Here is a 17362-nt window from a genome sequence, read left to right as displayed (position 1 = left end):
TTGGAGTACAGCCCTCCTCCCTGCATTGTTCAGTCTTTACTGTGAGAAATCAACAAAGACGGTAAAAGCAGTATCAGAAATGTAACAACAGTGACAAGCATTTCTGATGTGAACTGGTGATACCGCAGACCTTACATGAGAAGACTGGATACTAAGGGAAGCCGCGATCATTATTTCAGCTAGTTAGCTATAGCCAACTGTACTCTTCCATTCCCACTGATTTCAGGAAAGGAAGAATGAAAACTTTAAGTCTCAGGGAGTGAGGCAAAAAACAAACCTGGCTATAATCACTTTGTGGCAAAACAGCATTTGTCAGCCATGTATGGTTCTGCTTCTCATATTCTCACATTTAATATCAGTATTAATGTTATACTCAAGTACTCACTTTTGGGTGCTTAATTAACATACCAGGTATCAGGCTACATTTATTTTTTCTATTCACCATTGTATCTTGAGATTTGTTCATGAAGAAATACTTAGTTCTAGCTCTTACTTCTAATCTCCTGTGCAGTATTTCATTTTTTTCAGATAGCACATTTTCTACCCTTTTCTTTACTATTGGACATGCAAGGAATTTCTAACGCTGCCAGTTCACACTATGCTGCAGTGAACTCCTGAGAGCTTATGTTTCTGCATCTCTAGAAGAGGGTCTGCGGGGCATATGCTTCTATGCGAAGACATAGAATATGAACATCAGTGCAGTTCCACCCATGCTATCAAGTTCTACTGCAGTGAACATGCTCATTTATCTCACCAGTCACAGTCCCCAAGGGCTCCCCCTTGTCCACAACTTCGCCGGTCCTTTATGATTATCTGGCACTTAACTTTTGCCAAACTGATGGCTAGCAATGAGCTTCTCATTTATTCTTGCCTTTTTCCCCCATTTAATAGTTTGCTTAGCATCTAGTGTGAGGTGTGATGCTCAGTATTTTACTCCAACTGGCTGAGGTTGGCGGGTATAGCTTCAAAGTCACATGTGGGATAGATGTTTCTTCATGAACTAAGGTATAACGATACTTCCAAAGGGGTCACGTGTATTTATTATTGAACTTCAGAAAACAAGGGGGGAAAAGTTGAATGAATTATGCCTTCCAACAAATTACAACTAGCTACTGTGAAAAGCATTTGTCTCTAAGCAGCATGATAAGAACACAGAATCAATGCAAGATAAATGTGAGCCAACACGTGCTGCCCCGCATGAGCCCAGCTTTGTTACTTTCCAATGGCTTTTCTTGGGAGTCACACCTAATCCGGTTAAAAACTTTTATTTAAATCCCTTGAGAAACAGGACAATTTTGCTTTCATTTCGTGGCAAAAGATAGCTTGATCTTGAAAGGCTAGTGTGAACACAAGGCTAAAAAGAAAGCCAAGGATCCACATCATACCGGTGACAACAGAGAAGGAAAAAAGAGCGACTGCGTGGTCATCTACACATTATTATCTCTGACAAAAATGATGCTGACAATCTCTTCAGTGACTTATTATCCATTCAAATTACTCTTTTTATAAACAGCTCAACCATGTCGTCTATTTTCCTTGGTTTTTAAAACTCATGGTATTTCCTTACAGAGCTGTAACTTTTTGATATTACTGATGCAGGTATCACTTCCTGGACCATGCTGTCCTTTGTTAACCAAAATATTTATTTTTAATGTAGTCTAATCTGTCAATTTTTCTCCCCAAGGATTGTGTATTTTACACCTTTTTGGTATATCTAGTTGATTTTTCTTCATATCACAAACCCACATCTCTGAAACATTTATTTTAAAATTAAAGCATTTTATGGGGTAACTTGGTGGCTCAGTCGGTTATAAGTCCCACTTCGGCTCAGGTCATCATCTCACAGTTTGTGAGTTTGAGCCCCGCGTCAGGCTCTGTGCTGACAGCTCAGAGCCTGGATCCTGCTTTGGATTCTGTCTCCTTCTCTCTCTGCCCCTCCCCACATGTGCTCTTTCTCTCAAAAATAAATAAATGAAAAAATTTTTTAATTAAAGCATTTTCCACTGATTTATGATGCATCACCACCATTCACCAACTTCACATGAAAATAGGTACCTGCATTTGGACTGTCAATCATGTGCTGTCGGTCCATTTATTTTTATACAAATATCAATGCTTTTTGCTAATTATTGCTTTGCAGTATATTTTAATATCTAGGAGGGCTACTCATCTTCTCTCCTCTCCACCTTGGTTCGAAATTTCAAATTTTTATTAGCTATTTTGGGGACTTTATTTCCTATATATATTTTAAAATGAATATGTCACTTTGCCTCATGAGTCCTGTTGTAATTGTTATTCAAATACATTTAACATATTCCAAAGTTGGAAAAACTGGCATTTTTAGCAAGTCTTCCTACTCATGAATACTGTATACTTCTGTATTTATTTGGATTCTCTTTCTTGTCCTTTATTAGAGTTTTATACTTGTCTTCATAACACTGTTGATTTTCTTACATTAATTCCTATTTATTTGATAGCCTGTGTTGCTATGAGAATGGTATCTTATTTTTTTTAATTATATTTTAAATTGATTATGGGTAAAGGAGCCTTATTTACTTTTATATATTCATCTTATATTGGGAAATCTTGCTGAACTTTCTTATTGGTGTGACTAATTTGCCCATTAATTCTCTTGGATTTTAAATGTAAATTATCATCAGCAAATAATTACAATATACCCTCTTTTATATCAGTTGCTATTTTCTTTTCTTTTCTATTGGCCAGAATCACCACTACTATTCTGGTAAGCACAACTTACACAAAGCACATATCTTGTTCCCAACTTTAGAAGAAGCACCTCAGGTTTACCCATTAAATACGACATCTGCTGTAAACTTTTTGTATATTGGCTGGGTTTTATTAGATCATAAAGTTCCTACTTCTAACTTCTAAGAATTTTCACCATTTTTTTTCATGTGTACTAAGATGACTCTCTTTTCCTTTGGTCAACCATTATGACAGTGAATCATAAATTTTCTGAAGCTGAATCATCTCAGTATTCCTGAGGAAACTGCCACTTGGTAAAAATGCTTTTTAAAAAATTTTCAGTATCCTTAGATAACATTAAAAAATGTTTTCATCTAAAAAACTAGGGTATACTTTTCTTATAAATGAGAATTATTCTAGTCTAGGTTATGCAAACCTCATAAAATGAGTTGGGCAAGGTTTTTTTCGTTTCATTTTCTGGAAAAACATTAATATATGGGATATGACCCTTGAAAGTATGGTAATATCCATCTTTAAAAGTTTATTATCTCTTTTTTTTTTAATACTTGTTTATTTTTGAGAAAGAGAGAGAGGGAGACACAGAATCCAAAGCAGGCTCCAGGCTCTGAACTGTCAGCACAGAGCCCGACACAGGGCTCAAACTCGTGAACTGCGAGATCATGACCTGAGCCAAAGTCAGATACTTAACCAACTGAGCCACACAGGGACCCTGAAAATCATTATCTCTTTAATAGTAATTCAATGTCAGTGATTATAAGTCTAGCCAAGTTTTCTTTCTTCTTAAGTTGATTGGGTTTTTATTTTCATACATGTGTCCACTGTATCCATAAATACTTCTCTTATTATCTTTAATCTCTACCTTACCTATTTTAATTTCTATGTTTTTATTTTTTTTAATTCATTTGTATCTTTTCTCATTTTTCATTGGTGAGAATTCCAGAAATGTATCCATCTTCTTAGAATTTTTAGTGTATGTATTGAAGGTTTGGGTTACATTCTATGTTGTTTCTTTTCTAGGCCTTTGATTTCCATATGTATCTTTATAATTTATTTTGTATACTTTAGGTTTACTCTATTGCTCTTTTTCTATCATCAACATTTCTATAAATTTACCAAAAAACAAAACAAAACAAAAAAAAAAACACAAAGCCCCATGAGAAATTAACTTCTCTTCCTCAGGGTCACAGATATTCATCAAAGTCAATAATTTCACTAGCCTCTTCTCCACCAAAGTGACAGTGGAGACTAGAGGCAGGCCTCTCACCAGTTGATCCGCAATCGGATGACAAATGGTTGAGGAATGCGGAGGTGATGTCAGCATTTCCAGTCTCAGTTCAAACACAGTTCCCACATGGTTCCAAGTCTGAGAAAAGTCCCAGCAGCCCTCTGAGAAGAGACAGAGGCACCACCACCCTGAGGAATCCATCCCTAGGCCCAAAGAGAGAATTCCCTGTGTTGACACAACTCTTCAAATCAAGCCAAACTCCAGCCAAAGAAAACACTGTGTATAAAACCCCAAACCCCTTTGTCATTGGTAACCTTTGCTTCAGTGCAGAGTTTACACATCCTGAAAATTATGTCCAAGTTCTTCTTGGCAACATTTCCAAAATTCTGAACCATGACCACACTGCTGTTTGCGAATGACATCATCACATCTGCGAGTCCTGATCACCAAGGAGGCCTGTTCAGACGGAGTCCCTTCCCAACTGCCTCTCACCTTACTGGGAAACTATGTGCACAGGAAGAACAGGAAATGGGAAGGCACTCTACATTCTGAAAGCTCAGTGCCACGGAAGGCGGGATAGAACTCTATGCTGGAAAATATGTTGATCACAGCTCTTCAATATAATAATCATTGTCAAGTGACATTTATGGTACACTTTAGAATTTACAAAATGTTTTCATAAGTAAGATCTCATTTAAAATCTCAAAACAGCTTTTCCCATGTCAGCCATACCTCAGCATAAAGCAGTTTTTAAAAAGAGAGATGGGGCGCCTGGGTGGCTCAGTCGGTTAAGCGTCCGACTTCGGCTCAGGTCATGATCTCACAGTCCATGAGTTCGAGCCCTGCGTCGGGCTCTGTGCTGACAGCTCAGAGCCTGGAGCCTGCTTCAGATTCTGTGTCTCCCTCTCTCTCTGGCCCTCCCCCGTTCATGCTCTGTCTCTCTCTGTCTCAAAAATAAATAAACGTTGAAAAAAAAATTTAAAAAGAGAGAATAAGAGGCGCCTGGGTGGCTCAGCTGGTTGAGTGTCTGACTCTTGATTTGGGCTCAGGTCATGATCTCATGGTGGTGAGACTGAGCCCCATGTTGGGTTCCACGCTAGGCTTAAAGCCTGCTTGAGAGTCTCTCTCTCTCCCTCTGTCCCCCCCCCATTCGTGCTCACTTGTGTGTGCTCACTCTCCCAATAAATAAATAGAGACGGGGGGGGGGAGGGGGGAAGCAAGTACAGACAACTCTTGAAGAATTTTTCTCACTGCATAAAAATGGGACTTAGATGAAAAAATGGGATCAAGAGAGATTTCCTCTAAGATAGGAGAAATGCCAGTTTATTTAAATCTACTTACAGGAGGAATCTGAAAAAGTCAAAGGCATAGAAGAGAAATCAATAGTGGTTGCCAGGGGCTGGAGGGTGGGGGGATTGGGGAATTGTCATTCAAAGGGCACTAGGTTTCAGTTATGCAAGACGAGTAAGTTCTAAATATCTACTGTACAACATCGTGCCCACAGATTACAATACAGTACAGTGCATTTCAAATGTTGTTAAGAGGGTGGATCTCATGTTAAGTGTTCTTACCACAAAAAACAAAGGGAAACAGGAAACTCTGGGAAGTGTTGGATATGTCTGTTCCCTTCACTATGGTGATGTATCATGGGTGTTGGCATATGACCAAGCTCACCAAATTTGTATACTTTAAATGTGGGAAGTTCTTTGTATTCCATTATACTTCAGTAAAGCTGTTAAAGATAAAATCTTAAAACAACCTACTAATTAGACACAAACTGTGGTATTATTTTTATGTATCAGTCATGCGAACTAAGGCTTGGACAAAGTAAATTACTTCCTCAAGTATACATGCAAGCAAACAAACAAAAAAGGGTAAACTTGGGGGGTGCCTGGGTGGTTCATTCGGTTGGGCATCCAATTCTTGATTTTGGCTCAAATCATGATCTCACAGTCTGTGGGTTCGAGCCCCACATCAGGCTCCACACTGGCAGTGTAGAGCCTGCTTGGGGTTCTCTCTCCCTTCTCTCTATGCCCTTCCCCTGTACTCTCTCCCTCTCTCAAAATAAACTTAAAAAAAAAAAAAATTAAGGTAAATTTGGGATAAGAACCTGGAATTTTAGAACCCAGAATTTTGTTTCCAATTCTTTCTTCCATGGTTTGAGTTCCACCCTCCCTTCCAGCCTGTGATACAGCTCCTTCCACTTCATGAAGAATGCTTCCCATTCAACTATCATGAAACCCTCCACAGCACCTTTAACATAACAAGTGTATAGAGATTAAGGTAACTGTTTATTATCCATGGGGGAAATCATTCTATTCGATCATGGAATCACTTTCCACGTAAATCTTCTATATGATGGAGACGTGCACACTGGGAGGTAGGTAGAACACAAGTATATCATTTCCTCAGCGGAAAAATGGAGGCCATCGGACCCCACCTCTCTGCAGACTCCCTTTCTGGCTTCTCATTTTCCTAAACCCCTAACACTGGAGTAGCCCAGAGCTCAATTTGGGGAACCCTTCCTTTTCTCTAACTATACTCATTCCCATACTAATTTCACCCAGTTTCATGATTTCAAATACCACCTGTAGTTAATGACTTCAAATTTATCCATCTAAGTGGGACCTCTCCCATGAACTCCCATGAACTTCACAAATCCACGTGGACATCTAGTGGGTATCTCAAACTTAACATACGCCACCACTGAGCTACTTATCACACCTTCCTCCCCAAACTCGCTCCACCTAAGACCTTCCTCATATCAGGTAATGACACCTTGATCCTTCCTGTCGCTCAGGCAGAAAAATAAAGCCATTCTGACCCCTCTCTCTCACACCCCATATCCAATCCATCAGGAAATTCTGCTGGCTCTACATTTAAAATATATTCAGAATCCAGCCATATCTCACCACGCTCATCTGATCTAAGTCCTATTTTCCCTCACCTGGATCACTGTAATGCTGATGACCCTGCTTCCACCCTGGTCCCCCACGGTCTATTCTCAACAAAGCAGCCAGAGGGATCCTTTTGTAGCATTCCAGTCCTCGAGGCCTCCAGCGGCTCTCCACCTCTCACAGAACAAAAGCCAAATTCCCATCATCACCCATAAGGCACCACCTCCTGACCACCCACTAATTTTCTGACCTCATCTGCCGACTCCTCTGTCCTCACTGACTCCACCCCAGCTACGCTGGCCTCCTCACTGTGCTTCAAACACACCACACCTGCACCCCACTCAGGACCTCCGACTGGCTAATTCTCCCGCTTGGAACATTCTTCTGCCAGATATCCACGGGATTCACTTCTTCACCTCCCTCAGGTTTTGCATCAAACATCACCTGCTCACTAGAGCCTTCCTCAAACATCCTATTTAAAATTCATGTCTTCCCTCACATTCCCTATCTTCCTTTATTTTTCTCCATTAGACTTATCACCTGTGAATTTGTTATATCATTTACTTAATTTGATTACTGTCTAACTCCTCCCCGGAACATAGCTCCAAGAGGACAGGAATTTTTGTCGCTTTTTTCCTCCCTGATTGATACCCCAGGTACCCGAACCAAAGCCTGGCACACAGTAGGTACCCAATAAACATGTGCTGAACTGCTGAATTAATGAATAAATTAATGAGTAAATGTACGAGAAAAAAGGACCTCTAGAGTCCTGTGATGCCAGTATGCACACAGGAGTGCACATAGGCTATATATGTGCACATAGGTTATATGCACATAGGCGTGCGGATAAGCTAAAAACCAAGAGCAATTCTTCAGCTTCCAAACACAGAGGGACCTGTCAGAGCTGCCTAGTTCACCCTCCAGGGGCAGGGGTCCCCTTGGCGGAAGCTTCCTCGTGCAGTTTCCTGGGTCCTTGCAGCACGTGTGAGAGTTAAGAAAGGAGATTCATTCACGCATCTCAACAGCCAGCTCCCTTGCCCTAGCCATTGGACAAATTAAGACCTCTGAGACCTGCCAGGCACCTGCCACTTCACTACACGATCTGGAGCTGCCACCTGGTCTACCACGCAGAGATGGGAATTGCCACGACGAGAGAGGAGCACAGCACGCTCTAGGGAAAGCTCTGGGTACCGACGGGACAGACCGTGCTCTGGGCACGTAGGCCACGTGAGACAGGAAGAGTTGTTTCCCTCGGACAGCCGGAGTCATTTTATGTGTGCCAAGCCCCCTCTAGGTCTCCAGCCTGGAGGACGGATTTGTAGTGAGTGGGTTAACAGATTACGGGACGCTCTTGTTCTTGCACTCCCTGTGGAAGGGACTAGTATACTCCTCTCCTCCGTCGCCCCCACGTCTCCAGGGATATAAAGCCAAGCCCAGGTTCCAGTACCGACCAGACACAGCTAATCAGAAACTACTGTGGAAACCCTTCTGGGTTCCTCTTCCAGCCTCTCCATCTCTTCTCCTCCTTCCAAGTCCTCCTCCTGGCTTCTACAACTGTGCCCTGCAGCTCCAGAGCCTCCTGCTTTTCACGGTACCTGTGATCTCTTTAACCTCCAGTCCCCACGTGCTGTCTCCTCTCCCCTCCGTCTCCAAGTCTCCTGAGCCCAGGTGAGGAGAAGGCTGCCATCTACAAGGTAGGTGGGCAGAAGAAGAGAAGGAAACACCAAGAGTAGAGCGTGGAGGGGTGCTTGGCTGGCTCAGTTGGTGGAGCTTGTGACTCTTGATCTCAGGGTTGTAAGTTCGAGCCCCATGTTGGGTATAGAGATTATGTAAAGATAAAATCTTAAAAAAAAAAAAAAAAAGAGTAGAGCATGGAAATAAAGAAATCAGAACACTTCCCAGCTAAGTTTGCCCAAACGAGAGACTACATGTGAGAGAAGCATTTCTTCCCATACCACCACCCTCCTTAGTCAGCTCCAGTGCCCACATCAGTCAATCATGGGGCACAGGATGTTCCAACCACTCTAACTGTGGATCCCTTCAATCCTGGGTGCACTCAAGTGGGGTCAGGTGTGAGGAACATCAGGCAGCTACAGATGCCAGGACTTTTACATTCTGCTTCTATTTTTATCACATGATGTTACCCAACTGCATTTCCTTTGCCTCACCTATCCCATCTAAAAATGGGAGAGTCTTGTCTCCTCAAGTGAACAGAGGTTCTCAGGGCAAGAGGCGTCCAACAGTATGTTGTCTCCATAGAGTAACAGGTAAGAATAAAATTGAGGAAAATAATTTACTTTCTTAGAGGCAGAATAGAGAGCATTGAAGAAGAGAGTATCTGCTAATTATGATTTGGCTCCACAGCACACACAGAAACTCCCTGTCATGGAATTGTCAGCGGCTCTATTTATTTCTCACTTCCTGGCCAGAGCACTAAACCCCAGGCGTTGGACCACACCAACCACAGGGACCCCTCCTTGAAGAGCCCACCCCTGGCCCGGCCAAATCCTGTGCCTTCCATCCCATTTCATCTAATCTTTGTCGCTATTCTCGGCAACCACTGGAGACTATTCTGGAAACTGGGAGGCAAGCAGTAGGGTAGTGAGGAGAATGTCCCACTGGAAAGAGCTCCTGAAGCCAAAATTATGCGGACAACTCTCAGAGGTGAAGGGTTTTCTGAGGGGCCTACGGCTTTCTGAAGCAGTGTTCTGAAAATCTTAACAGGGTTCTCTCCCAGAACGCGGCTGGCCCAGGAGATCAACATTTTTTTCTCTCACCAGTTTATGTTTTCTTATTTTGGGGGTTCTTCTTTTCTTTTCTTTACTTTTTTAATGAATCATGAAACCGCCCTGGCAAAACTGAGGTTGCCTTGACCTCCTCATCCAAACAGCTGTCTTGCCCTGTCACTGAGTTCTAGCTCTCCAGCCATGACCAACAAGAACCAATAGCACATTTGACAAGGAGGGTCTTCTGGGTTTTTGAGGGAGTCCTCTTGCTACTTTGTAGCAAAAGATGCAGTTTAGAAATTAGAAGTTATTTTTAAACCTATTAAAACTGAATTCATGGAAAGTGGTGGTTAATTAAAAAAATAACAAATTTTGAAAACAAACTAGTTTCCCTCTAGAACACAGCTGCAATATTTTTTTCCCAAAAGATTAGGTGACTGGTCCTCAGGCCTAGAAGACTTTTCAAATGGTAACGGTACAATGACGGTGCATTTACGTGTGGTAACGGTGACCTTCACGGTGCCAAAGCTGGGACAGTCTCCTCACCGGGCAATTTTAATGGTGAACATGAAAGTGCTCGTTTCTGAAGCTCAGCCTTCTTCCTCTGGCAGAAGCCTGGGTCAGAGATTGACTTTAAACGGGCGCTTCGTTCAAGCGAGAGTCTCTTTCAAAGCATCAAAGGCAGAGAGCTGGCTCGAAACCCAGTGGGACTCCTCTATTTGTATGGTTCAGAGCTCCTCTCCAGATGAAAATGAAAGAAGGCAGGAAGCTGAAATGATATTTTGCTCAAAGCCTTAATCCCACAATTGATTTGGAGGGGGAAAAAAGAACCAACAGTGGCAACTATTCAGGGAACTCTAAACACAGATGCACACGTCGTCGTGACTGAGTCCTCAGGCAACTTTGAGGAGAAAATGTTGGCCAAAATGCAAAACCCGAGGTAACACTTGAGTCGGAGCTAGAAAAGTGAAAGACTGTCCATGGAGCCATCATTTTGAGAAGAGCTCCAGAGCAGACACAGAAAATAGCAAAGGCATCTCATTTTTCTAACATGTAGAATCACTAATCACATAAGCGGAGAAAGGCAAGAATGTTTGTATAGGGAAAATATGCCCTAGTAAATCTACTTAAATGCTTTTAGGGGATAAAGATGCCGACAAGAAACCAACAGAGGATTGCTTTTATTTAGACTTTCAAAAGCCTCTGACAAGATATCTTAACAAATTTAGTCATCAAGGACTCAGCAGATGCTCTGCCATGGATAAGGAACTGGTCACAAGACACAGGTACTGCTGTGAGAGAGGCTCGTACCCCAGGGGTCGAGGCTGAGATTACAAACGGTTGCAAAAGGAAGCACACAGTGAAATCTCTACATCCGGAGATGATATTTTAGCTCCTCTGAGAAATGAAATTACCAAACCAATGAGGACAATAACACTGAAAGATGTAAGTTTGTGTGACAGAACAAGAAGATGGTAAATGCACTTTAATTCAAGGGATTTTATTCCAGAAAACAAATCTAAACTTAAAATACATAACAGTGGAAGTACATGTAAATGCATGAGTTCCAAGTCAGCTCTCACAAACCAAGGAAAAGGCTGATGCCATAGGAAAAGGACTCGTTACAATAATGATAGCTGTCAGCTGTGCGCAGACAGAGCCCAAAGGCTGACATACTGTAGAAGTTAGTTTGCAATGTGACACAATTAATAACTACCTCTGGCTGTCCACTCTGTGCCTGGCACTGTGTTGTGAGCTTCTTTGGCAGTGTATGCATTTCTCACCAAACCCTATGAGTTAGAACCCTTACCTCCATTTAGATGTAAAAAGACTGAGGATCAGGGAGACTGAGGCAATGTGGCTGGTGAGTGGTTGCAGCAGATTTTAAATCTACAGATGTGTTTTTCCACAGCCCGTACAGTTTTACAAAAACAACTGGAAACCTAACAGGAAAAAAAAGTAGAAAGATGGAGTGTAAAGATGATGATGATGATGATGATGATGATGATGATGATGATAGATTGCTATGTAGGTAGACAGACAGACTTATCTACATCGATGTCTACTTATCTCCCCATGAGTTTCCTAAATCCAGAATACTATGTACACCCTGCTTCTTGGACCCCAGAAAGACAGAAAAGGCAAGAAGTTAGAAAGCACCCGAAAGGACACAATCAAGAGGGGAGGAGGGTGCATGGTGGAAAGACGAGTTTCTGGAGGAAAGACGCGCTAAGCTCCTCAATCGTGAAGAAAAGCAGAAAGATGAGAATGCTTTACAATCTTTTTGTGCCCCTGGTTCTGTGCTGGTATCTCAGGGAAGCTTCACCAAGCCCCTCCTTTGTTATCCCTATCTGGCAGTGCGGAGGCAAGGCTTTGGAAGTGTTAAGTAACTTGTCCCCACCCCAAATCAAACTCAGCAAATACCAAAGCAAAAATTCACACTGAGGAGACTCTTTCTACTTCACAGAGGATTTTAAAAAGGAAAAAAAAAAATCCTTTTTTTTTTTTAATTTTTTGAATGTATAGTATGTATTTTTCCTAAAAGGGAAGCACTGGAAGAAAACAGATTCCAGAACAATTTGTATAAACTCCTAGACCAGAGGCCCATGACAGATTATTAAATCAAGTTAGGGAAACTCAGGCATATTTATAATCTTCTAAATTTAATTCCCTGGGAGACGATGATCTGATTTTTCTTTTCTTTTAAATGTTAATTTTGAGAGAGAGAGAGAGAGAGAGAGAGAGAGAGAGAGAGAGAGAGAGAGAGCGCGCGCACAAACAGGACAGAGGCAGAGAGAGGGAGAAAGAGAATCCCAAGCAGGCTCCACACTGTGAGTGCAGAGCCCAACACGGGCTCAATCCCACAAAACGTGAGATCATGACCTGAGCCAAAACCAAGACTGGGAGGCTTAACCAACTGAGCCCCCCAGGTGCCCCTGACAATGATCTGATTTTTCTGTGACTTCTCATGTGGTGCTTTTGTAAACAATCATACTAAATCAGCACGCTCGGGGCTACTCTGGAAAATAATTCTGGCAGAAATAGAGCCATCAAGCAGGAGTTGTGAGACCTGGACTCTGACCCAGCTCTGTTGCCAACGGATGGCAGTGAGGCCCCTCGTTCGTCATGTGGGCTCTCTGGGCCTCACCTGCTACAACGTGAGGATCTGGACCTTGACCCCTGAGCTCCATTCCAGTTCAAGATGCTATGGAATCCTCACAACCCCGAGGGGCCTGACTGGTCTGCCTCTCAAATCTCTCACTGTACAGCCTCTCTTTAAAAGTGCTTTAACTGGGGGCGCCTGGGTGGCTCAGCCAGTTAAGTGCCTGACTTCGGCACAGGTCATGATCTCAGGGTTCATGAGTTTGAGCCCTTCATCAGGCTCTGCAGTGATAGCGTGGAGCCTGCTTGGGATTCTCTCTCTCTCTCTCTCTCTCTCTCTCTCTCTCTCTCTCTCTGTCCCCACCCCACTTGTACACTCTCTCTTAAAATAAATAGACTTTTTTAAAAAGTGCCTTAACTACCTACTAACATGACCTTTTTTTGGTAAGTTTATTTATTTTGAGAGAGAGAGTGCAAGTTGGAAAGGGGCAGAAAAAGAGAGGAGAGAGAGAGAGAATCCCAAGCAGACTCCACACTGCCAGCACAGGACCCAACGTGGGGCTCCGACCCACAAACCGTGAGATCATGACTTGAGCCAAAATCAAGAGTGGGACGCCCAACTGCCTGAGCCACCCAGGCACTCCTAAAATGGCTTTTAAAAACATCATTATTACAGATAATTTTAACTGTCCTGCATAGCAAAGATCAAATCTGAGATCTGCAGCCCCAGCGCAGAGAGGCTTCCAGCCACATCCAGATGTCCTGGGCCACCAGCCAGCCATTACTCTGTGGGTGCTCCATGGAGCCTCACACAATTAGGAAAGCAGATCTGCCAGAAGAATAACAATAGCAGCGATGAACGTCAAAGCTAAGGAGAAATTATGTTTAGATTTGCGATCTTAGGTTATCTGTATTCCTGCTCCCATCTACATGTCCTCAAGAGAAACGTCAGGAGACATTGCCTAGGAGAGTGTAGGTAATTTCTGAGCAAGGGAAAGGTGGGAGATGTGGGGAAAGGGGTAGGGTGTGTCTTATGAGAGGATTTTCTAGGAGAGGTATAAATAAGGAAGAGCACGTACTGGATAAGACCATGAACTACCAGAGATCAGGCTGCCTCAGTATAACACCTGCCTTTAAGCTCTAACCAGCTACGTGACATTTAGTTCCTTTAGGTATCTCTCAGTTTCCTCATTTGTTAGATGGGTACACTAAGAGTCCACCTACCTCGTTACGGGTATACTAAGAGTCACTAGGATTAAGTGAGTTAAATGTGTCAAGTCCTTCTGAGCACTGGCCTACCAGTCCCTTAACTGCGTTCATTCTTGTTGATGTTATGAACCACCTGGAAGGGAGACTATCCGCCCTTCTGCCCCCCGGGGAGAAAGGTGGCTCAGGCAGGCCTTGCCAACGAGGGTGCAGCTGGATTTTGAATCAAACCGCTGAAGTTTTGAAAGTGTGTCTTCCCCTCCCCCTCCCAGACAGAAGACATTTCGAATACACATTCCTAGAGTTTATGACAAATCGTCCTGAATACGCTAAGCAAAGTAGAATATTCCTCAGTCTACTTTGATTGAATCGATCTACCTGGCTTGCTTTCCACAGCCTTGTGTGTAAAACATAATGTACCTTGAGCTTGTGGTTACTGGTGCCCCCCGACCAACTATCTTGTCATTTCTGTGCAGTGTGGACATGAAGGAAAGAGCACCGGATTGTTGCTGTCTCTCTGCCCCCCACCCCGTGCTTCTCTAAGAAGATGAAAAGACAGAAGTAGAGAAAGGGCAAGCCGAGGCAGAGTGAAGACGGCCGTCGTGGGTATTTCCGCAGTTTCACGCTGCCTGAGCCACCAGGACAGCCAAGCTCCTCCCTCCCGCACTTACGGCTCCAACACCAGGCAAGGGAGAGGCACTCCTCACAGGTTTGTTAAACTGGCTCAACAGAACGAATACTGGCCCAAACAAACAAACAAGCACAAACAACAAATGTGAGGGCTCTAAAAGAGATGGGAAGTGACTCCCCCTCTCTCCAACCCCCCACCCCCACCCCACAGGATCCTCCTCTGTAAGACCCCAATTGCGGTTTGAAGGTGCTCCACTCAGATGATAGGAAATAGCACAGAGTGATAAATATAAACCCTCAGAATTCTTCTTTCTAAAAAGAGCATTAGGTAGCAGAAATCAAGCTCTTCCCACTCCTTCCAGCTCTACCGATGATTTACCTACCTCCTGCCCTTGACCAGGCTTTATTGCTATTGCATTCTATGGTATAACAGCACAAATTCCACTTCCAACATTGGTTATTAACGGTGACTCAGAGGCACTAAGAGGAAATAATAGTTGAGCTTACAATTAGAGTTAATAAAAAAGAGATAAGGAAATAAAAAGAGATGTCATTAATAACTACTGGAAAATCAAACACCCTCCTCCAGTTTGCCTCCAAGTCTCTATCACCTTATGTTCCCCACTGCAGAGGTTTGCAGCAATTGCAGCCAACCTACAGGCTATCAATGTTTTCCAAATGTTGCCTGCAAATGAGTCATGGGTGACTCTGGGAAAGAAATTGTGTTCAGTCGGCAAATTTGGAATGTACTGCTAACTCTGAAAGGCGAGTTAGAACAGATACACATCACTTTTTCTCATGTTGACAGAGTATTAATAAAAATGTTAGGGACGTTTTGTTCCTGATGCACCCAGAGAGGCCTTCCAACCAAACACCCCTGCTGCCTAAACATCTGCCTCAGCACCTGGCACAGACCTGGGTCTCTGTTGAAGGCTAAATCAATATGAACTGGCCAACTGATCCCAGTGACCCGTATGGGGTCATGGGAAGTTCTGGATTCAGCCTCAGGAATGCAGATTCTCTTCCTAGCTTTCTGTGAGTAGTTAAGCCTCCCACACACACACACCCCGCCAGCTTTATTTTCCTTTTTAAAATTATGAGGTTGTAGGAGATGATCACTAAGGTCTTCATCTGCATTTTGTTTTTGTGATTCTGTGACACATCACAGAAAGCAATTCAAAGTGATAGTGCAGGGCAGGGAGGAGGTAACAGAAGCAGGGCATAAAGACACGATTCTTGCCTTGAGGAGCTAAGACAGAGGACAGCATAACGCTCCTGCCTACAGACAGGACCCACCAAACAATACCTAGGGTCTGAAGGCAGGGAATCATTTGTAGGTGGAGGTCAGGGGTGATAGGTTGCAAGCAAAGGGCCTAAAATTAAGGCTTCTTTGGAAAAAGCATGTTGAGAAAGCAGCCTTGGGAATTCTAGTCCAGGAGACAAAACTACACAAGTTAATAAAACGTCCATCGTGGGGAGGTGGGGCTGGAAATGCATCCAGACACTCTACCCCCTCTCTGCAGCCCCTACTCCCTCCCACCTCTAAATTCCATCCAGCCCTTCCTCAAGCGGCAGGGTGGAGGGACTATACTCGCAAGCTCCCCCTTTCCCCGTTTCTTTCCTACAGGTGCCTCTGGGCAGGCCAGTGCATGGACAGCCCCAGCAATGCCACCATGCCCTGTGGCTTTCTCCTTCAGGGCTTCTCTGAGTTCCCGCACCTAAGGCCGGTGCTCTTCTTGTTGCTGCTAGCTGTGCACCTGGCCACCCTGGGCGGGAACCTGCTCATCCTGGTGGCCGTGGCCTCAGTGCCCAGCCCACCACCCATGCTGCTCTTCCTGTGCCAGCTGTCAGCCATCGAGCTCTGTTACACTCTGGTGGTGGTGCCCCGCTCCCTGGCTGACCTGGCCACGCCAGGCCTTGGCGGGGGCAGCCCCATCTCCTTCCTGGGCTGCGCAGTTCAGATGCAGATGTTCGTGGCGCTGGGTGGGGCCGAGTGCTTCCTGCTGGCCACCATGGCCTATGACCGTTACGTGGCCATCTGCCACCCGCTGCGCTACACCGCAGTGGTGACCCCAGGGCTGTGCGCAAGGCTGGCCCTGGCCTGCTGTCTCGGGGGACTGGCAGTGTCCGTGGGGCTCACAGTGGCCATCTTTCACCTGCCTTTCTGCGGCTCCCGCCTACTGGTGCATTTCTTCTGCGACATCACGGCGCTGCTGGACCTGGCTTGCACACGGAGCTACGCCGACGAGCTTCCCCTGCTGGGCACCTGCCTCGTGCTGCTGCTGCTGCCCTTGCTGCTCATCCTGTCCTCCTACGGAGCCATCGCCGCCACCCTGCGTCGCCTGCACTCCCCCAGGGGCCGGTACAAGGCTGCCTCCACCTGCGCCTCGCACCTGGCCGTCACTTTCCTGCACTATGGCTGTGCCACCTTCATGTATGTGCGGCCCAAGGCCAGCTACTCCCCACGGCGGGACCGCACGCTGGCACTCATCTACACCAACATCACGCCGCTGCTGTACCCGCTCATCTACAGCCTGCGCAACCGCGAGATCACCACCGCCATCCGCCGGGTGCTGGGGCAGGGGCGGCAGGGACAAGGTCTGTGTGAGCCCTGAAAGCAGGCAGGGACCAGGCCAGAGAGGGCAGCTCCGCTCCCTAAAGCTAACTCTGTCAGGAGGTGTCTGTGTCAGCAACACCACGAGGGGGGGCCTCGAGGACTGGATTCAGGAAAGGGAACCTGGAAAAGCGTCCACACAAGAAGAATCTCCTTGTGGGGCAGGTGCCCCATTCTCCACCCCTCCTTTGAGCAGTGGCCAAAGACAGCATGGTAGAGATCCCCAGGCCTGCAG

General features: G+C 44.7%; 1 protein-coding gene across 1 annotated transcript; it reads left to right on the top strand.

Annotated features, from left to right (window-relative positions):
• The first annotated feature begins 16162 nt into the window (after positions 1-16162).
• Positions 16163-17128, top strand: LOC101082738 (olfactory receptor 10AC1). Its single transcript, XM_003983181.4, has one exon. It carries the CDS (start codon positions 16163-16165, stop codon positions 17126-17128), a length of 966 nt encoding a protein of 321 aa, XP_003983230.2.
• Positions 17129-17362: the final 234 nt, after the last annotated feature.

Source organism: Felis catus, chromosome A2 (genome assembly GCF_018350175.1).
Source record: "Felis catus isolate Fca126 chromosome A2, F.catus_Fca126_mat1.0, whole genome shotgun sequence".
Taxonomy (NCBI): Eukaryota; Metazoa; Chordata; class Mammalia; order Carnivora; family Felidae; genus Felis; species Felis catus.
This window is presented reverse-complemented; position numbering and strand designations above follow the sequence as displayed.